This window comes from Cydia fagiglandana, chromosome 6 (genome assembly GCF_963556715.1).
Source record: "Cydia fagiglandana chromosome 6, ilCydFagi1.1, whole genome shotgun sequence".
Classification (NCBI taxonomy): domain Eukaryota; kingdom Metazoa; phylum Arthropoda; class Insecta; order Lepidoptera; family Tortricidae; genus Cydia; species Cydia fagiglandana.
This window is the reverse complement of record NC_085937.1, coordinates 7,263,620-7,285,502: the sequence shown is the minus strand read 5'-3', so window position 1 is coordinate 7,285,502 and position 21,883 is coordinate 7,263,620. Positions and strand designations below refer to the sequence as shown.

Below are 21,883 nucleotides of genomic sequence, written 5' to 3'. Positions count from 1 at the left end.
TTAATCCGGGGACAAGGAGAGTTAACTAATAGGAACAAATTGACTTTTGCTATTTCTATTAGTTCTTGCAATTTCTATTATCTGTTTTTTGAAATTATATTTGGGATTACTGAGCTGTTTGTAGAAATAAATAAACTTTACAGAAATAGTGAAACGTCCATAATTATTACTAAAACTTCATTTTTTCCCCCAGTACAGAACTGTTTTTTTTAATTCCTGGTGATGATTTTTCTCTCAGTGTACCTATATTTTTAGATTTTTATTGAGCTAAGCATAAAAAAGTTGTTTCTTATTTTTGGCTATATTCGACTGCTTGTATTAGCTCGTAGTAGGGGCTTCTATGTCCCAGTGCATGCATACGAAATGACGGGCATACGCCCGCGCCGTACTTTCGTACAATAAAATGAATAAAAGTCATTTGTCATTGTCTTCGTTGTTTCATACATTATCCAACAATAATATTACAAGACGTATGTATTCTGTACCAAATGATAGTTCTTAACGTTCTCTAATTCATGTAGGAGATTCATTGGAGTTTAAGTTGACGTTGGATATACATGTAGTGTTATTGTCAGTCTAAATTTAGATTTGTCTTTGTCTAAGAGTTTAAAGTTAGATAAGTAAAATAATCTGACCTAGATAGTTAAGGGATAGGTAGTAGAAGGTTAATTACTAGCCGTTAATTTCAAATTACTAAGTTTAGAGGATGAGTACTTCTAACCAATATACATTTAGCAGTTTTGTTATTTAGCTTCCTGTAGCTAGACTAGTTTAGATAGTTTCTCACTTCCTATGCCAATCGTATATAAATAATAAAAACTTTATCGAGCTTGATAATATAATTTATCACTAAATTTTTATCTTGTATTCACTATAATACCTACATTAATAACTATTGTGTATTTTTTTGTTCGAAAAGTAATTTCTCTATTATAATTATATTTACACGACTCTATATAAAATGAAGTAATTATAAAATTTATTGTTATTGTTGTATGATATTTTTGAATGCTACTATTTTATGCTCTTCTTCGTGTTATTGTTGTTATGGAGTGGTTCATTGTATTCATGTAACGGTGCAACGAATTTGAAGGGCAGTAAAGACCGAACCACATTAGGAGTATGCAAACGCATCGGGTTTGGTTCGGCCTTATGTACCGCTCTCTTACGATATATCTAATTGTCAATTTTTTGTGGCAAGTATGTGCTTCATTGGCCATCGCTTACCAAACCTCGCAATTACGTTTTGTCAAAATTGAAAGTGTGATATCAAAATTACTACATAACTATAAGTTAATGTTTGATCAAGATCATTAAATCGCTATCACCGAAGTGAGCGACCGTCCTTATCGCCATCCTCTAAACTAGTCATAAATAACAATAAGGTTATATTACAATAAGACGAAATAAGGTACTCCTATTTAGGATAGAGCAATATCATAACATGCAACGGTTGCATCAGTTCGCGCCCGTTATTCTTGGAAGTATCATTGGAGCCCTAACCATAATTATGTACCAAACCGTCCTCCAAAAAAATCAAACTCCGGGCAGCTGTACTACATATTGACTCCGTTTGAGTTCCCAGTGCGTGTCTAGATGTACTAACGCCAAATGAAATATTAGTAAATAACCGTATGTTTGTGATAGTTTGATTGAATCAATAAGTGTAACACGAAATGCCCCCTCCCCGCATCGTGGCAGTGCGTGATGCAGATAGTTTGAATACAAATACCCAATAAAGCCAAGTCTATCGTTCCGTGTCTGTGCGTGCAAACAATTTTAAATACCCCGAAAACAGTAAACAGGAAACTATCAATTCCAAGTTTCCCCATAAAGATTCGATGAGTGGAGCCCCGGGCGATATACTCCGTTTTTCATATTATTTCTAAGAGTAATGATATATTTGGACCCGTTGGGTTTTTTTCATCTTATGTTCAAGTAGGTAGATCAGCGCATAAGTTGCAAAACACATTTAGTTTTTGTCCGTTTTTTTTTTAATTTTGATTTATTTGCAGACATGTGAGTTGGTTTGAGCGGTCAGTGACTGCGTGACCAGCTTTGTAGCTTTATTTTTTGTTGCCGCAGGTGTAGTAGGAGTTATCCCGGCGGAAAGTCGGCTCTTGGTCGGCGCCGAGTACGTTAGCCCAGTGGTGCTCGGGCAGGGCTCGTAGCGCATCGTCGGTCGTACTCCCGGGGAGCCCTCCACGTCGCTATACCACTCCCTATTTCCACAACCACCTTAACGGCTCCCGGATACATCTAAGAACATAAAACCAAATAAAACTTTTCTCGAACGAATATCTCTTTGGTATAATTCCCTCCGCCACCCCGCCGCGGATCCAGGAATGCAATGTCGCAAAAACTAAGGGTTTATAAATAACTTTGAGCCCGCCCGGATTCGCAGATGTGTGCCGATGATCGCCCGACTAGGTTCGCCCATATAGCCCGTTGCAAGTCACTTGAGCAAATTCGCTTCGAATTTAATCAGGAAATTGCGGTCTCCCTCAGGAAGTCATACCATTTATATAAATAATTAGGTACTTATATTATAAGAAATAGCGTCGTCAACGGCGCATTACTTTTAACATTGTAATGTAAACACTTGTCAAATTCATATTTCAATAAGTCTATTCCTTAATAATAAGTCAATAGAAATGTTCTTATCGCTGTTCTAACATATCGTCTTATATATATCATTATCCGTAAGTTTGTCATATTGTGAAGTCGCTATATTTTAAAATAAAGGAAATTGCCGTTGTATTAAGCAAAACGTTTATCGCTTATTGTCCAATTGATCGTTTTGTAATACAGGTCAATCAAGGCCTCACTTATTTACCGTTCGTTCGCATATCGATTGCGACCAAAATAACTGGAAGAGATAGTGTGTTAGCGAGGAGTTGGCTAGCGAGTGGTGAAGTTAGATTACTCCTTACATGGGTTCAGGGAAGCGCACCGCGGCCGTACTTTCGATGTGTTCTACTTCTAACGGTGGCTTTCGTTTTCTGACTCATCCAATGCGGCACTAGCAGCGTGGTGTCCGCGCCGCGCCGCTGCGCAGCCGGCCGGTAAGCGTGCGACTTGCAATCCGAGTGCATGCACTAGCCACCGCCGGGGACGCCGGGTGACCGCTGCCGCCGCCGCCTCGCACGCGTAATCCGCATTCCTTGCATTCTACACGTTCACCCCCAGAATGCACTATCTAGGTACCGAACACGCCTACACTACCTAATTCGGCCACTTTAATGCTTACAACTCAAAACGGAAATATTCAGCTTCGCGTTTCCGATAAAATATTGCCCATATATTGTACCTACAAAGACAGCGGATTAAATTCTCGATTCGTTTAAAAAAGTTTCAAGTCAATGCCTCAGCGAAATTAGCGCATTAAAACAAAATCCCTTAAAGGGTCACACAGCCGTCGGGTTGAATCCAAATAATTAGCTGGCGAGGCGGCGAGTGGCCGCGTGTCGCAAACTGTGCCAACTCCATTTGTAATTTAAGATATTTGACCGTTAATTGTGTTAGTAACTGTTACGTTTAGTGCTTGTTGCTTGGTCGGAACGTGGCTCGAGTCGCCGGCTACTTTTGACCATTCTTAGTCCATCATGTACATAATTATATAGACATAGCTGTCGATCATAGCGACCGGCGACCATCCATCGCTGTCTTAGATCACGAGTGCTGTGTTTGGATGGGTCAGAATTCATAATTTAGTTTGTTGTTTTAGATGATTATTTTATTTTATGGATGTCTATAGATTTTGACTATAAACACGCTAGTCTAGCGAGCTCCATCGCCTATAAACTTTAATGTAGTGTTTCACCGAATGGAAGTGTGTCCATGGGACCATAATGGTGACTGTTAGCATACTAATCTCTTCTAGTTAGTGTTCAGTTGAGCGCACGAATTCAGCGCAGAAACCCGGGATGTTTGCGTAGTAAATCCTTTCTCCCCTGCATGGTCGATCCGGTAACGCTCTCGTGCGCATTAGCCACTCGTCTCCTTGCGTCAGGTTTCTGGTAACACCAATGCCCCAGCCAAAGCCTTGGCGTTCTCTGTCGTAATAGCACTCGTCGACGTAGCTTTCTCTACACTCCACACTGCTGCTTTACAACGAAAGTAATATTACCTTTCATATCCCTGCAAGGGATAGAGGATTTACGAACGCTATAGCACAAATAGTCAAATATATGAGTGAGCATAAACAAAAAAATCGCTGAAGAGAAAAACAAGAGAAACAGCAGTTTGGTGAATGGAGTGTGACGGCGACGAAACTAGGGCGAGTAATTTTCTATTTGAACATTATCGAGTTGATCAGTAAGGTACTATACCATTTTGAAAATATAGAATAGTTTAATTATACCGTTGGATATATTGTTGTTAAAGTTTCATACATTAAAATCCAAGTGTGGTAGATTTTCAATAGATAAACATAATGCTGAATTAGTTTTTAGTGAATTCTGATAGAAACTAGAATAGACTAAGAAATAGAAACTTTTAAGCGTGTCAAAGTAATCAAAAGTCTGTAGATCTGTTATCGTTACCAATTTTAAACTAGAAGATTTTCAATCGGTATTAATAGTCTAGATTGTTTTAAAATAATGGTGGACTATTTGATTTTTTGTAATTTAGCAAAGCTTCAAAACTAGTGTCAGTATTAAGGGTCCCATGTATTTTATGCTAAATACCAGGATGGCAAAACTTTGCTTTTATCAGTAATTGACACAGTTGGTAGCTGTTCTTTGTAAATGACTAGATAGCAAAATGGTCAACATAATTTGTGATTGGTGGTGCAAACTCTTTATAGCGTGTTGAATATTATTGTTTAGTTTTAAGTTAGACTTAGACCGTATTTTGAACATTGTTGTGCCTTAGGTAAATTGTAATACAATGTTAAAATTAATTTACAAATTGCAACTAGAATAGACAAATTATTTTTATAAAACTAGTCTAGAATAATTCTGCGTTATTTCACTACTGTAGTTTACAATGTATGTAGTAGTAAATCCAAATTGATGGAGAGTATCGTTAAAATTTGTATTAAAACAATGTAGAAAAATTTTAACCAATTTTATAGATAGTAATCAATTAAAGTAGCATTTTTTGAGTACTTGAAGCGTGTGTTAAAGGGTTTTTAACTAAAAATGTTTGTCTATGTTTCATTTTGCTTCTTTAATGTCGCTTTACTTGTACTGATTAACATTCGTGTCCATGACTGAACCAGGATGACGTAGGTGCGCATGACCGCGCCAAAGTAAACAACTTATTGAATTAGCGGCGAACCGCACTAAAATATAGTCCAGGGAGAGATTTAAAGAAAGGACGCATGCTTCTTTGAATTACAAATCCGGGCGTTGGCGCGTGCGCGATGGCCACTCCTCGGCCACCCAGCATAGAAATTCGATTAATTTGCAATTGAGATAAGTCCCAACGGCTAAACCATCGCGAAAACCCGCAAAGCGTATCATCTCGAGGAGTTATTGATGGCGTCTATTAAATATACGTTTACGGCAAGACGTGTGCGGACGAGCCTCCCGTAACCGCTCATATAAAACATTTCAATCCGACGGTTGCGAATGTCGGTAGATACGCATATGTTATCGACGAGTGATGCCCTCTGCGATTACGAGCATCGCTGTGGGAGCGTTAACTTACGCTGCTTTGTTGCAACTGCATTGTTGCCAGATACCTTTGTTTTATTAATGCTCCTTAGAAATGTAGAATGCTGTTATACATTGTGGTACAATATGTTTAATGTATGAAGCGATGTACAGCACATTATATATCTTTTATACGTATTAACTCCGCACTTTGAAAGCATAACTGTACACAGTAATAAGAATTTGTAAGTTTAACTCAAAGCAAAACTTCCCCACACACCATTTAACTCAAAAAAACTCCGCAACACACCATCCAAATATTTTCATGTGAAACTTTTTATATTGCGTGGAGGATATAAAAAGCTGGCACTTGTAAGTAATATAGTAGCTTGAAGGGCGGGTGTTACGCGAGTACGCCCTGTGAATATTCCCGTTCGGCCGTCATCCCACTTCTGAAGAAGAATTATTAAGTTTCCCCCGAACTTCGCAATTATGAAAGTTCGAATAGCTCTCGCAGGACGGCTCCTGAATTTATAGATGTATGCTCACCTGCAAGGTGGAACATTGGCGAATATTAGCACATCACTCATCTTGTTAACGCGCTGACCCAAGTGTGCGGAGTTGAGACAGCCTACATTTCCATTAGCAGCCTCTTGACAGATCGCGAGATCTTAAATGTGAATTTTAGAGATAATACGTATGACGTATACGCGGTCAACTAAGTGCACATCACACGAGTAAAATGAAGGCATATTTTTATTAACAGGTTATGAATATGATATGGATTTGTTATGGATATGATCGGTCACTGTCCAAAGTGACATTTTATTCACCAGAAACGTTACTTTTGACCTGTTAGTTAGAAATACATAAATAAATATTTGGGGACTATCTTACCCAGATTTATCTAGCTCCAAACTAAGCAACACTTATATGCTATGGGTACTAGGTGACGATATACCTACATACGTATTATAAAAGATTTCAAATTAATTTAATTGAGAGCAGCGTAAAGTAAAAAGTAGTTATTACTAGTAGGTACAAAAACATCATTTTCTTAATATTTCATTTCAAATTTTACATATGTAGATAGATTTGCTATAGGGCACTTTTTGTCTCATGCGTGCACTTTTCGCCATTTGTCTGCTATTTTTCATGCTCGCGGTAGGCAATCCGAAAGACAGATCGCAATTTTATCGTGATTCCCACAAGTTTCCAGTTGGAAGTTAACGTCGGACGCAGATATGACCGGCGTTAGAACTAACAACAGAGTTGCTTCTCCGTGCTTGTAAACTGAATCGTAAATTATTTGAGGTCGGCGGACTCGGATCCTGGCGGTGACTTTGATCGCCACCGACCCATGGGCTATGATTGAGACGGATAAATAAAGATTTATGGCACTTGACTGCCATTTTTGCGGCCGGATTATTAAGGCTGGACGTTTATATAACGGTTATACAATAACTAGCGTCCGGGATTGAGAGACGAAATATAAACTAAAGCTACAGACAGCATGCTATAAGAAATTGTAGTTCAATCGCCTAATTATTTAATTATTAGTGTTCCGTACAAAACTTTGTTCACGGAACACTTATGGGATCACTTCGATCTTGCAAATCAATTAATTTTTAATTCAGTGTGTAACTAAACATTTTCAACAAATGTTTCACCGGCTCGTATCATCCCTTGAGCCCTCCCGATTTAACAGACGAAAGAAATATTATTTCCGCAAAAATATTGGTATTCGTTATAAATAGTGCTACTTAAATAGAAAGCCTATTTCCTATAGTAATGGGGAAAAAATGAAGTTTGACGGATCGGCGCGCTAACGATCAAAGGACGTGTCTGAACTAACACTCCACTTCATATTTTGGTACACAGCAACCCTAAAATAAATAGCCTCTCGCAACGCAAAGTAATGTTATTAAAACGTGTCAGCATTTTAGTACGAGAGGCGCGCCGAGCAGAGCGCGAGCGAGAACGGAAGCGGGCGAAGTCGCGGGCAGGAACGGGACGCACGCCGGCCGCCCGGTTCGCGACGCCATCTATCATTCATCCTCCATTACTTATATTGTACTTTTTTCGCAAAGTCACTCGCAGGCCGGTAATCACCTGGTGCGACCGCGGACCTCCATTTTTCACACCAAATGATAACTCGCGCATCTGACAAAAATTAAATTTGTCGTACAAGCCGATAGGGCTAATGGTAACACTATGAGCAAGCAAAAAACGACAAGCGAATAATAAATCGGCTACTTGATAAGTAGGATTTCCTGCCAAAATAAACACTCGTATTCATAATACATTATTTTAAGTATGACGTCTACTTTTCATTTCTTGAATTCGCTGCAAATCGTCGTAATTGGCCTAATTTAGTAAGCGTAACAATTAAAAGTTAGTCTCAGACGGAGAATAAATCACTGGTACGTGGACATATTGCGTCCGCAGCCCGTCGCAATCGTTATGCACCCGCCGCCGTAGTCCGGCAAGCTGTATCAAAGTTACCCCCGCGGAATGCGTAAGCCGCGCGGGCGCGGCGTCAAGACGCTGGGACGTGCCCCGTATGCTAATGCCTTCCCTATTCAATAAGCACACCGCCGCGTGCCAGCGAGAACTCACGTCGGATAATTTACTGGATAGTTTGTAAAAGTTTTTTCGCCCTCTGTGATTTATACCCGCGAAACTCGGAGTACTCTTTTTCATTTGAATGCACGTGACATACGTGATATTTTTTGTTCCGACATAATCTGAGTCCGGGGAGTCTTCCTTGTCCTCATTCGTCAGCACGGCATCTGTCTCCAACGGCTAAATTATTCATGCATTTACGCGCTCCAACTTTATCCGCTCTGGAGAACTTTAATATTGAGTTGGGATTACATCGATAGTCACTTTACCGTTCAATATGCTAAATTGAGAAAAGATGAGGTGTTGCGAGCGAGGTGGCAAGTTTTTGAAATTCAAAAATGCGATGGTTCAGTCATGGATGTGTGTGTCACTAACGAGAGTGCGCGTCACTCGAACATGGAGCGAATGCGAACCGTGTGTATATTTGCAGTTGACCTGACCAACGGCCAACTGACACCGAACAACAACACACCGCTGCTCGCGCAGGCGCTCTCAGGTGAGCACCAGCTCCCTCCGCCACCAATCCTGCGCATGTACTTCAATAACCACACGAACACACCTATTTCACCACTTTTAAAATCTAAACTTTGCTTTTGTACTAACGCAACGCATTGTCGCAACAATACAATAAAGCGCTGTCAAAACACGCCAAATTTAACTAGACGCTTAAAGCAGTCACTCATTTTGTACCTACAGGTTTAACAATTTACACGAAATAACACAAAATTGTATTACAGTCATTAATAACACCACGTTGGTCGCTTGAGATCTCAGTGTTGTATTTGTATTTGTGTCTTTTAATGTTGTGTTAGTCGTTGTCAACTACATTTCTGTTTGCTTTGTCACATTAGATGTTCTGTACTAGGTACCTGCTTACGTCGAACTTTATTTGGTCCAATAATTACCAACAACTCACCAGAATGGAAACAGTTTAACGACTTCTTTACTTGTCTTTCTTTTTCCTTTTGTGGAAATATATTTTTCTTTTTCTTCTGTTAGTACGTGTAATTATTTTAGATAATACATAAAATATTACACCATTTTTATGATAATACTACCCTAAACTTCGTGGTGGAGCTCTTTGTAGAACCGAATAATTGTTTTAAAATCCAGTCTTATGCATATTACCCATAAGGTACCTTTTGCAATGGCAACCATTTTATTTATTTTCATATCATTATTTATTTTTTGCTTGTATAGTTTTGATTATTGTTAGATAGGTAAATAGTAGTAAAGAACAGCTTTACTGTTTATTCATAACTCTTTTAACACTTTTATACACTCACGGCGAGAAGACTCAAAAACCCCGAGAAACAAGTATGTAATGAATTTCTCTTTTCATTTTTGACCTCGGGAGTCTCCAGGCGCTATCTAGCTTTTTTCCCACTTTAAAGAGATTTCACGAGCAAGAGAATAACACCACACTGGCTCAGGTCATTATGAAACTATGATAGTTATATTGGCGCACTTACACTTACATACAAACATAGATGCTGGATGGTGATGAGAATAAAAATGAGAACAAGCCGTGAGTGTGGATGATTCGCTGAATTCTCCAAAATTATCAATAAAACTAGCAGAGTTTTCTGGCCGTGAGTCTGTAGGGGCTATTTATTACACATTACATATGTATATCAATGTGACACAAAACTTACACGCAAACACGCTAGAAATGGCCATGCAAGTAGCCTATGAGGCAAGCTAATTATACGGTCGAAAATAATTGTTACAGTTTTGTTGAATTTTTAATCTAAATTTATTAAGTTTCGTTGTAACAAAAACGAGGGATTGATAAAATAAAATTTTGACATAACTTTTCGTCAATCGCTCGTTTAGGTATATACCTATAAACTCATATATGTCATATTATAAAACTTAAATCATTATTTAAAGTTGATCTAAAAGCATGTCATTTCTAGCTAACAAACTTACGCTAATGGTGGTTAGTGCAATTGCCCGCATATACTAAGATTACTAAGGCCCTCAGCACACGGCATATCTTAAAAACGTTACGAGTACGAGGCGTGTAGAGTTCTGCTCGCGTAAGCATAATCGTCGCGTAAGAGTGGTTTATAAGTGAAATCTCATTCGTTTAAATCATGGCGTCACTAGCGTCAGATGTATTCGGCGATCTTACTTTTACAGTTTATCACCCATGTTATTATGTAATTACGAAGAAACTGTTTGCATAAAAAAAATCTTTACGCCTTGTTTTTTACGCCAGCACTAGGCCACGACTATCGTAATTACGACAAAAATCTCATACGCTACGCTACGACTACGCTTCGTGTGCGGACTTATTTAAATTTGTTCGTACTCTCGTTGTATTACGCGTCTCTTAAGTTACGACGCCGTGTGCTGACGGCCTTACTCAAATAAAAATTACGCCGGGATAAAAAGATTTTGTCCCATTATAAGATTATCGGTTGCCGGGTAATATTAGTACATAAATATGTTTGAACTAAATCGAATATATTGTCATAACTTCGGTTTGTTTGGCAACAAGTGGCAATCTTCTATCATAATCTCTGAATATAAACTTGAAACAGCATCATGGTATGTAAATATTATGTACAATTTACTCGTTACTATGAAGAGACGATCAGTTGTCCTATTCAACCCCATAAGTGAAACAAAGACATAATTTATGTAAATGTTGTGTGACATTATGATATAATGTTTGGAGCAACAGTTGGCCGTATTTCAAAACAATCGATATTCTTATAACTGGCCAATCAATGCAGATTATTATAAAATTACAAACTATGACATTTCAATTAATCTTCCTTGCATATATAAGTATGTACTCATAAAACAGAATCATTCTAAGGTCTTGCATAAATATGAATATCCATTAAGTATGTCCTCGACTGCTCCTTGAAGGTTTTTTCATCATTTAAAAAAGATTGGATTGCCCAAGCCCTCTTTTGCCCAATCGATTATAAAAAAAAGCTGATCAAAATAACTGAAATAATAGATCGAGTATTCAAGGAAAAACCGATATACAGAAAATTGTTCTTAGTTGTCATGAGGCCGAATTTGGAACTAGGAATTATATTTTTCTTAATTTGCCTCTATAAAACCACACTCAAGAGTGCTAAGAGCCAATTTTCTAATTGCTCACCCTTTAACTACGTCTTCATTGTGTGCTTCTGCATCCCCAGTGATGAACAACTACCAAGCGGCAGCCGCCGGGTTCGGGCCGCCAGCGTCGCCACACGCCGCCAGCGGCCGCGCGGGTTTCCCCGCCGCCAGCTCGCCCGGGCCCGCGCTGGACGTGTACGGCTCGGCGGCGGACAGCGTCGGCTACGTACAGGCCGCCAGCCCCCAGCCCTCTGGATTCCCCGCGATCGCAGTCAGCCGCGCGCCCCTCAATTACACCCCGGTATGATTAGGATGCATTCGTATTCACCATTCACATTCTCATTTTGCATTTGTTTTGATCGGTGCACAATAGTAGATTGTTAACCAAGGGTTGAAAGGCACCCATTTCTGTCGAGGTAGTTTGGCGCTCGAACGCAGTGAGAGCGCCAATAGTCCGAGACAGAAATGGTGTCTTTCACCCGAGTTAAACACTCTACTTTTCATATCGAATGCGAGGAAACCAAACAAGACAAGGCAATTTCACAAAATCAGTAATGGAAGTACCTAATAGATCTACGGCCATGATTTATTTTCCTTAAGACTTACTTGCAATCGGAGACTTTACATGTGTGAAGAATAATAACCCCTAGCGAAAATCATTTAGATTGCAATATTTACGAAAACACAGATTTTTAACAAACTGCAGTAATTTTAAAATGATTTGTTCATTATAGTATGAAAATCAGCGGGATTGCCTCTTACTTTTTAATTTTATACTTTTTCGTTCTAAAAGCCGCAACAGACTACCGGACCGCATCGCGACCTTGGTGCGCCGCACCACGTAATAACATAATAAAAGTATTTTAAATGTTAAATTTAATAACAATTTAATTAACAATTATAGTAATTTTTATCTTGTATTTTATTTTATTTTCATGAATATAGTGCTAAATAACTTTAAAAATCAATTTAATATCGTACAAACTATTAACTGTGGCTGTATAAGATTCTGCCTTTGCTCATTTACGCAAGTGTAAGGTTTAAAAAATATTTTTGGTGTATTCCTTTTGGTTCCCGCCTTAAATGAAATCGAGTAAATAGAATTCAACGAAAGGAATCAAGAATAATTTGTTTTTAACAATTCACTTACTTACATATTTTTTTATAAAAAAAGGATCAACGTGGGATTAGTAAAATTAAACAATTAAGTACGAATTGTTCCAGGCGAGGAAATAAAGACACTATTTTTACCATTTTGTTTCCAGTTCCACCCAGTTGTTCGTGGGTCGGGGACGCAGAGGAGTACACCACTTTTCTGCACTAGAGCATAAACGTATCACTTTCTGCGCACCTTTTAGAACAACAACGACCCACTTTCAGAGCATGAGATATGAAAAAATATTAACATAACCTGTTGCTTAACCAGCTGATGTTTATGACTTATGAATTTATGATTAGAAACCTGAGGAAACGTATGGAATATCATCGTTTATAATAACTTGCAACTTGGTCATGATAACTTACAAATCTTACAATACTATTTACACAAAATCCACGATTAAAGCCACATTAGAAGATCTTATGTGGCTTAATTTATATGCATATATTAGTAATATTGTAGGTTGGAACTAATGCAACATGTGGATCAAAAATCATTAAACTTCGAACATCTTTCAAACTGATATGGCTCTGACGTTAAAACTTTAATAGGATGTTAATTATTACTATGTTAACTTTGTACAGTGTTGTTACTCTTTCATTTCTACCTTTGCTATTAATTAAAATAATAAAATATGTTTAATAAAGGGTACACTGTATTGAACGATTTAAATACTCGTATTTTTATGTTATGATATCATAAAATATTAAATATCTACTCTTACTCGTATATTATATTAGATAGTACCTTTGGAATGTAGTAAACAAATTAACAATTTAGTATTTTCATCACGGACAAATGTTAAAACTTGTTAACTTAGTTATTAACTTTTTAATTTATTGCGTCGAGTTCAAAAATGCCTATTCCAATGCCGATTCAAACGACAGCCATTCCTAAAATTGTCCTCGTTTGGGAAGTTTCAACTGTCACGGAATTCAAATTAATGCTTGTTCTGTTTTGTTTTTCTTCGGAGCTTTTGATTCGCGCTTCGAGATGTTGAAATCATTTTTGCATTTTCTTTATAGCCACAATCATTTGCAGAGCCCAGTAAAAAGCCGAGCGGGTTTTAAAAGTCAAGGCGTTGTAAAAAAAAATTGGTTAGCAGTTAGTTAGTGGGTGTGTTGATGAGCGGGGCAGGGACACGCGCCGCGCGCGCCACGAGCTGCGCGCCGAGCACCGCAGACGCAATTAGCAGCCGACGGCACTCTAAAATTTTAGCGAGACGGTCCAATCTCATTATGGAACCGATCTTCCTTGTCGCTCTTAAAGCATAATCACCATAAGTTAGCGAGCGAGTGAAGCGTGAGAGATGCGATTATAAAGTGTTCCGAAATATGAGCGGGACGAGCGGGCGGGGCGGCAATCTACGCGGTGCAGTGCCGCGGGTAATGGCTTTTTAAAACTGCGACCACGCTCCATAACTGCTTCTCTGAGACGCCATCAGTCTTCATTGCTTGTCGGCGCCCGCCAGCGCGGCCGCCGGCGAGATCTTAACTCCTCACGTCCTCGTATCTCGAACACATTTTTCAAGAGCGGAAGCTCCTTTCATTTGCTGGATACTTAAACCGAAAACGGCCTAGTGCTAATGATGGACTGACTTAAGTAGACGTAGACTTGCGAGCTAATGTTTTTCGTCGCTTAATTCGGGTGGTCGGAGGCTATAAGCTACCCTTCCGTTGCAGGCGCGTCATATATCAAATGGGATATTAACTCAATCGTCCGTAATCGCCGGGGCAAAACAAATATGTCGCTAATGAGAGAATGAACGGTCCAGGCGTCGGGCGGGCCGCGGCGCATGTGGTTCCCGGGTGTAAAACGGTCTTATTAGGTAACGGGAGTGCCCCCCGGGCAATAACAGTAAATCAAGGAGAACAAGCGGTGTAATTACCGTTGGCGAGCGGTCGCGCGCAGCTCTAACTCATCCGCTCACTGTTTTTATTTTGTTGGCCACCAAGCCTCTACCGCTCTATCGACTGCGAACACCAAACTTACTACCTTTAAATCTGTCCCCCGAGAGGATAATGTTCGACTGAACGCTTTATACTTCCATTCAATTATGGCTTGCAGTTCGGCTTTATTTTAAAACTGAATCGAAACGGATAGGACATTAAGTGCAATGTCAAAAATCTTCTTTTCGGATTAAAATAAAATCGGATTAAAACAAAGTACTTGATGGTATTTTCTCCTCATTTCAGGGACCCCTGATTCCTGCGGCTTTTACCAATGGATACCATTGAAAGTGTCTCAGCACTAATATTTTACGTAAGTATTTTAGCGTTAAACTCATCGTCCTCCTATTTTTACATTTTTATTTATTATTCTCATATAACTTGTAGGTGCAATAGACTAATTTATTGCCATAAACTATTATTTACAAGTGTTAGGTATTTTCTAATTACATAGTGGGAACATTGTAAAATGTGAGTGGATTCGACTTTCAAGAGAGTAGGTCCCAGATTACTCTCTTTGAATATTTAATATCTAGGATGTTGGTTTTCTTGGTTACTTTTAGAGTACCTATATACGTATTATGTGACTTTAGAGTATGAAACCATCTTAGAGCATTTAATAACTGGAGTTGCCTTTAAGAGCTTACCCCTCTGCCGATAAACTTGCACAATTTGTGCAAACTTTTGTATGGACTGACATGGCTATTTGTACGTTACGTACAAATCATGTAGAAATAGCAATACATTTATTTGACATCTCCTCCCTCGCAAAAATCGGCAGACTGTTTCGTACAGGAAATGACAGCCATAACGTCTCCAGTTACTAAATGGTTTAGCCCCCATTCGCACGACAGCTTTTTCAACGCGCGTTAAAAAAGCGCTTGAATCTGTCCACACTCTAAATTCGACTTAACGACCAAGGCTTAAAGTCTAAAATCCAACAACGCTTGATAAAAAGCGCCACCGCTGTCGTGTGAATACATACATGGTTATCTATTTGTGTCATTCAAACGCTTTTTTAAAGCGCGTTGAATAAGCTGCCGTGCGAACGTGGCCTTCAGGAAAGGATATATGTCGTATGCGCAGGTGGCGAGCGGTGTGGCGTCGCGTAACGTCCCGCGGCAGCCGCCGCACGACACGTCTCCTCGACCGGCCCCCGCCGCCCTCACCCCGCGCCGCCCCGGCGCCCCTCGGGCGCCCCGCGTGCGCCGGCGACGGTCGTCTCATCCGTCCGACCACCGCGCGGACCGATCCGTCGACCGCAAACACCACCCCCCCACCTCTACCCTCCTTCCTTAAATCCACCCCCTATCCCGAAGATCCTGAGGAGACCCTGTCTATTGTAAATAATAATAATCTACTTTTTATCGTGTGAACGAGAGATAGTCTATTACTTAAACAGGTATTTTTTCAAACTTTTCTCGCTTTCAACTGTACCGTAGATGTGTTGTCAGAATATTAAAGGATTAAACTACAAAAAAATACATTTCATAATTATATAAACATGCATCTAGACAGTTAAATCGCAGGGAGATATATCTTCACTATTTTATTGTTCATAGTTAAATTACAGTTTTAAGATGTAACTTAATGTCCCTCCACGCGCGCGGGACCTTCGTTTCTAGATACAGAGTTACTTGGCATGTACTATAACGTCGCCCACCGAGCGCGTTTCACGGGTCACAATTTTTTAGGAACAAGCTTTTGTAATGAGTAGGAGTTTGAAAATGAAGAGCAGTTATGTATGGAGGTTCTAACGTGTCGCTAGCATGGCGGCGGCGTGCGTCGGCGCAGCGGGCCCGCAGCCCGGACGGCCATGTGACAATAAGCGAGGCGCGCCGGCTCGACGCACGCGCACCACGCTCCTAGCTCGTCCACCAACACATATTTTATTCTATTTTTAATATTAATGTCAAATATTAATAATTATTATACTACTATATATTACGCATATTTTACCTATGAATGTAATTATTTTTCGCCTAATTCGAATTGTATAAAATCACGTCTTTGAACCGCTGTTCCGTTTCAAGTAGTTACAGTTTCTCGATTACTTCTGTATAAGACTATGTTAGTTACGATAAAATACTACGTATACATACTTTCTAATATTTATGTATTATGATATAAAATTTTATCCTAAGGATAATAATGATTATAGACGGTTCATAAGGACGGTCGGGAAGTTAAGTCGGAACATTTCACAATATCTCTCATCGCGTTAAGATAATAATTCGTTTCTATCTTGTACCTTTAAAAGTAGGTATTGTAATTATAATAAATGAAAATTTTGTGCATTACGTAATACATATTGCATTATTTCTTACGATTGTATTTACCGTAATGTAAGACCACTGTTAATGAGTAATGAGGCGTCGCTAGATTGTGGCGTCACACCGTACTTAGTTGTATTTACAATTTTAATCAAATTATTAATAAACAATAAATTTTCGTACAGATAATAAAGTCACACGACACAAGCATTTCAATAAAATAAAGACAGGGATATCACAAAAAGTTACTCGGCCAAAGGCGCAGGTTCGAGGTAATAGATTAAATATGAAGTCAATTCATTAATCATATTCGTTAGGTACTGGAGACATTTTTATCGGCCACTTTTGTCTAGTTTGCTGCAGGCAGGCGCGTAGGTGGCGTCGTAGCCCGCTACGCCGTAGACGCGCTACGCGCCGCTACGCAGCCGCGCCTGCGCAGCCGCCTGCTCGCTACACACATATGCACTCGGTTGCATTCATTCGTTCGTTATTTACTATTAATTACTATTATTACACATTATCTACATCAATTAAACATTAATATTATAAATCTAGGTATTAAATTTTAGGTATTATAATAAACAATCTTTTAAATGCTATTATTATATAAATACGTTATAAATATAAATGTTTCCTGTTACAAAAAAAAATATTGAAAATCATACGAAATAAATCAATATTCTTTTTAAAGGTGATTTATTACTTATGAGTATGTAGTTAATTGAATAATGGAGTGTTAGAGGGAGTGCGCTCGTCGCCGGGCGGCGCGCTCGCTTTGCGTATTTTCGTTCGTGCCGAGAGTCGGTTCGCTGACGCGACGGTGAGAGCGCCGCGCGCGCCGGCCGAGCGGCGCCGAGCGCGCCCGAGAGCGGCCGAACGGCGCCGAGCGCGCCCGAGCGCGCCCGCGCCGGGCCGCACCGAGCCGCACACACCGCACCGCAGGAGACGCGACCGCGATTATGTTGTTAAACGTTAGCTAGGAAATTGATAATGAAATCGAAAGGTGTGAGTCTGTAGGACGGTCGGAAAATCGATATCATACCTAACAAATTAACGTAATTATTTGTTTTATATTTACGGTGTTATAGGTAATTAAGACATTTTTTCTTAGGATATTTAATTATTACGATGAGATGTTATACTTGTTAGGCCGGGCCGGCGGCGGCGCGGCCGCGCTCCCCTCCGCCGTCGGCCGACTATTCTCACTCTCACATCCTCACTCTAATTATATTTTCTTACCGACCTTTTTAATGTAGTAGAAGCGCACACGGCCGCTTGTCCCCGTGCGAGTACGAGTACAAACAAACAAACATTTTAGTGAGAGACGTTCGTTTCGCCGCGTTCGTGAGAAGCCATCGGTTCGCCGCGATGCATCGAGACGATGATACTTACTATTGTATATAGTTACATAGTTAGCCGCATGTAAAAAGACGTTAGCCGATACCATCTGATCGAAATTAGACTCATTCGAGCTGCAATCAGGATTAGCTTGACGATGGATTAGTTTCATTGTTGTTGAAATGGTTTGTTGTTACGGTATGTGAGGTTGTTTCTTTAGTGTGACCCTAGTTGCCGCGGAAAGGCGCGGGAGATGCCCTGGAGGCACAAACATAGACACGACTACGATGGCATCGAACTTTCTAACCCATATAAAGTATATATCAGTTTGATAGTTCGGCGCCGTGAACCGACGCCTCTATGCATGTGCCCAGGCGTTCTGCCGCCGCTGCACCGCTTTCTCGCTTCCTCGTATATGCGTTAGTTGATTTAATTCAGTCATCATTTCTAGAAATGTGATCTATATCACGATAAAGACTACGTAATAATAAGCGAGATCTCAAATTTATTTTAAAAAATTCGTTATATGATCCTAATATTGCGACTTATCTTATATATAAAATTGAAAAGATAATTTATTATATTTTGTATAATAACATTCTACATTATTTTACACTCGACCTACTTTATATTGTTATTAAAGATAATAATTAATTTTAATCTAATAACGTGACAGACTGGTAAAGTTCGTAGAGTCGCCGTGGCGGCCTTAGATCAAGTAGCTTTGCATATTCGGCGATGGCCAACATAATGTTTCAAGGACCAAAGGTATACTTATTCGCGTAGAACCGGACGCGCATTGGCTCCGCACGAACCGACCCCAGCCGATCGGTTGTTTCATTGCACCATCAGAGCGTGTCTATGGGTATAGAATATGATGAGAAGTCACTTAAACAGCGGGCAGTGGCGGCCGCGGCGGCACCGCCAGCCAGCGCTCGCCGGCCGCTCGCGGCGCACGCGACGCGCAAGCAGCTCGCGCCGGGCGGCGACCGCGCGGTGACGGTCGCCGCCGCCGCCGCCGGCGCTCGCGCCTGTGTCCCCCCCTGCCCCTCTTCACCCGGCACCCCCGCCCCCCCGCGCAACGCCGCCCGCTTGGTTTCGTTCTCGCGGTTACTTCTCGATTGCGTGCTTCGCGTGCTGACTGATTTTCTATAGCAATAAAAATCAATTACCTAAGATTTTACATTAAAATAAATTTGGATTTATATACGTTCGAATTTGGTGTCATGTACATTTAAAATATTAGAGAAAGAAGGATAACGATAGGCGAACGGGTCGCGACAGTTCGTCGCGACGTCGGCGCAATATTTTCGTCATTTCTTCGTGTATTATATGTTACATGAATCTGTATACAATATGGATATAAATCATAATGATTGAATAAAATAAATAAATTAGTTTTTACGTCATCTCTTTACTAAAATAATGATATCAAAACATTTTGTAAAAAGCGGTGGGTATGTCCGCCGCCCCGATTCCGTGCACCAGTGCACTTTAACTTATGGGAATATTACATTATATAACGTACATAATACTATGAGATATATAATCATACAGCCTCTCGGGGCGCGCGTGTATGGCGATGTATGTATACACATTGTGCAATGTACATATACCTATTATGATACAATGATTTAAGACAAGGTTCACATCGTGCCGTGTGTATGTGGTAATAAATATAATATGGACATTGTTCAAACAATAACCAGTTGTTTCATTCTTTATTTCACCCCAATATTGTAACATCAACGATAATAGTATTTTATACAACCGTGATATAATAGACAGCTTTTCAATCTCGTATCTTATTTAGGCAACTCAGCAAGCTTGTTCGTTGCCTAAATAAGATACGAGATTGAGGAGCTTGATTATATCACTATTGTAAACAATGCTTTTTCTACGAGGTATCTAAAAATAATACATTTTTACTATAAAACCTAAATAATTAATGAAAATTGGTAAGTATCTCAGTAGACCAGTTAGCCCAGACGGACTCTATCTGTAATATTTACACTTATGAGAAAAGTTTGCCAAGTTGTATGAATAAAAGTAAACAGTACAGTCACTGATTTAACCAGGCGAATGGCAAAACTGAAGTGAAAAGTCGGCTTGTGGTGTAAGAAGCTGGTAGAAAGGAGACCTTGGGGAGAGTCGCGCCCAGCAGGGAAGCCAAAAACGAATTGCCTGCGTTGGTATGATGATATTAAAAGAACAGCTATATCGAAATGGGTACATAAAGCCCAAAATACTTAGAACAGAATGGCAGTAATTTAAGGAGGACTACATCTCTAATGGTAACATTCCATTTCTAACCGCAGCTGCACTACCGGTACTGAACGCGTCACTGCCATTGTCAATTTCCATAGTAAAATGAACAGTAGTGCAGCTGTCGTTGGAAATGGACTGTCACCTTAAGATTAAAAAGGGCTAAGAAGAAGAGAAGAGATGAATAAGGGTACTGCCGTACAATAATAGAATCTCAAACTGTTGTGTAGTTTAAAAACCTAATCATCCGAATATGAGTCTTCCAATTGGGTATTGCCAAGCTCGGTTCTCCTACAAACGTAGTTTCGCCCTCATTTTAAAATCACTAGCTAAATTGCTGTGAAACTTTGTACTTACAACAGGATAAGGTTTTAAAATGAGAACGAAACTCAGTTTGTATGGGAAGGTGAGATTCGTCCGAGCTTGCTGGGGCTCTTAAGGTAACGGCTACGAAAGTAGCAGCATTGCCGACCGTAAAAACGGGACCCCATTACTAAGACTCCACTGTCCGTCTGTCCGTCTGTCTGTCACCAGGCAGCTAGTTGAAATTTTCACATCAAATAGCCATTATAACAAAAAATACTAAAAAGTACGGAACCCTAGGATAAGGTTTTAAAATAAGAACGGATCTCCGTTTGTATGGGAAGGTGAAATTCGGCCGAGCTTGCTGGGGCTCTTAAGGTAACACTACGAAAGAGCAGCATTGCCGACGCAGCGTTGCAGGAGCAGCAAACGGGTAATGTAAGTACAGTCAGCAGCAGAACTTGCTAAGCGGGTGAGATGTTCAAAATTACCTAGACACGCTCTTATTCTCTTATCAATAAAGTTGCGTCAAGATCATTTTGAACACCTGGCCCGCTTAGCAACTTCTGCTGCTGACTGTACCTAGGTTTTTAAGTAAGTAATTTTCTCGATAAAATAAGTGACAGGCGGTCAACGACACCTACGCAGTTCACCTACGAAATTCAAAGTGTCATTAATACACTTTTAAGTCAACATTTTTTAAGGTTTTATGCGTATAAATCGTTAGTGCCAGGACCATTATCTAGATGCAAATATAGGTTGAAATTATTATCTCTGACCAAACTCTGCCGTCTCATACATTTCGGTTAATCAGAGTCAATATTTCTATAGAACAGCTTATTATTTTTCCGCGGTTTCGGGGTTGGCCCAATAATATAAGTTGACCTACATATCCACCCCTCAGAGTATGGCCAGAGAAAACAATTTCACCCTGTATAGTATATATTCAAGGCAAAGCAATGCTAATTAGGGCTCCGTACCAAAAGTCCGTCCGTCCGTCTGTCCGTCTGTCCGTCTGTCCGTTTGTCCGTTTGTCCGTCTGTCCGTCTGTCTACCACCAGGCAGCTGGTTGAAATTTTCACATCAAATAGTCGCTATAACAACAAATACTAAAAAGTACGGAACCCTCGATGGGCGAGTCCGACTCGAACTTTTCCGGTTTTTAACATTATTTATAACTGTCAGATCAAAAATACTGTCGTACACTTCTATGCCATTCAGCCGCCAAGTACTTACCTAAATATTGAGGTGGTATGTCAATGGCCTGTCTGTACCAATACCTATATG

General features: G+C 39.9%; 2 protein-coding genes across 6 annotated transcripts in view; both read left to right on the top strand.

The window, feature by feature from the left end:
* The window catches only part of LOC134665092 (RNA-binding protein Musashi homolog Rbp6), a 589,057-nt gene extending 569,324 nt beyond the window's left edge, over nucleotides 1-19,733 (top strand). For 2 of the 5 annotated variants that reach the window (XM_063521911.1, XM_063521910.1), the window contains 4 exons: nucleotides 8,656-8,721; nucleotides 11,390-11,610; nucleotides 14,664-14,730; nucleotides 15,504-19,733. In XM_063521911.1, coding sequence (XP_063377981.1) covers nucleotides 8,656-8,721; nucleotides 11,390-11,610; nucleotides 14,664-14,705 — 329 coding nt within the window. In that variant the 3' untranslated portion in view covers nucleotides 14,706-14,730; nucleotides 15,504-19,733. Of the gene's footprint in view, nucleotides 1-2,085; nucleotides 2,698-8,655; nucleotides 8,722-11,389; nucleotides 11,611-14,663; nucleotides 14,731-15,503 lie in introns of those variants that run through there. The other 3 variants (XM_063521913.1, XM_063521912.1, XM_063521914.1) reach the window with 2 other exon arrangements.
* Nucleotides 15,489-17,666, top strand: LOC134665504 (UPF0450 protein C17orf58 homolog). Its single transcript, XM_063522478.1, has 2 exons — nucleotides 15,489-15,678; nucleotides 17,425-17,666. The coding sequence occupies exons 1-2, from the start codon at nucleotides 15,489-15,491 to the stop codon at nucleotides 17,664-17,666; spliced, it is 432 nt and encodes a 143-aa protein (XP_063378548.1).
* Nucleotides 19,734-21,883: the final 2,150 nt, after the last annotated feature.

Excerpts from the sequence above, each read along its gene's own strand:
- LOC134665504 (XM_063522478.1), top strand. The coding sequence starts at position 15,489 with ATGTCGTATGCGCAGGTGGCGAGCGGTGTGGCGTCGCGTAACGTCCCG. Across the intron at positions 15,679-17,424 it reads CGCGGACCGATCCGTCGACC|TGTTAGAGGGAGTGCGCTCG; the intron begins GCAAACACCACC and ends TGAATAATGGAG.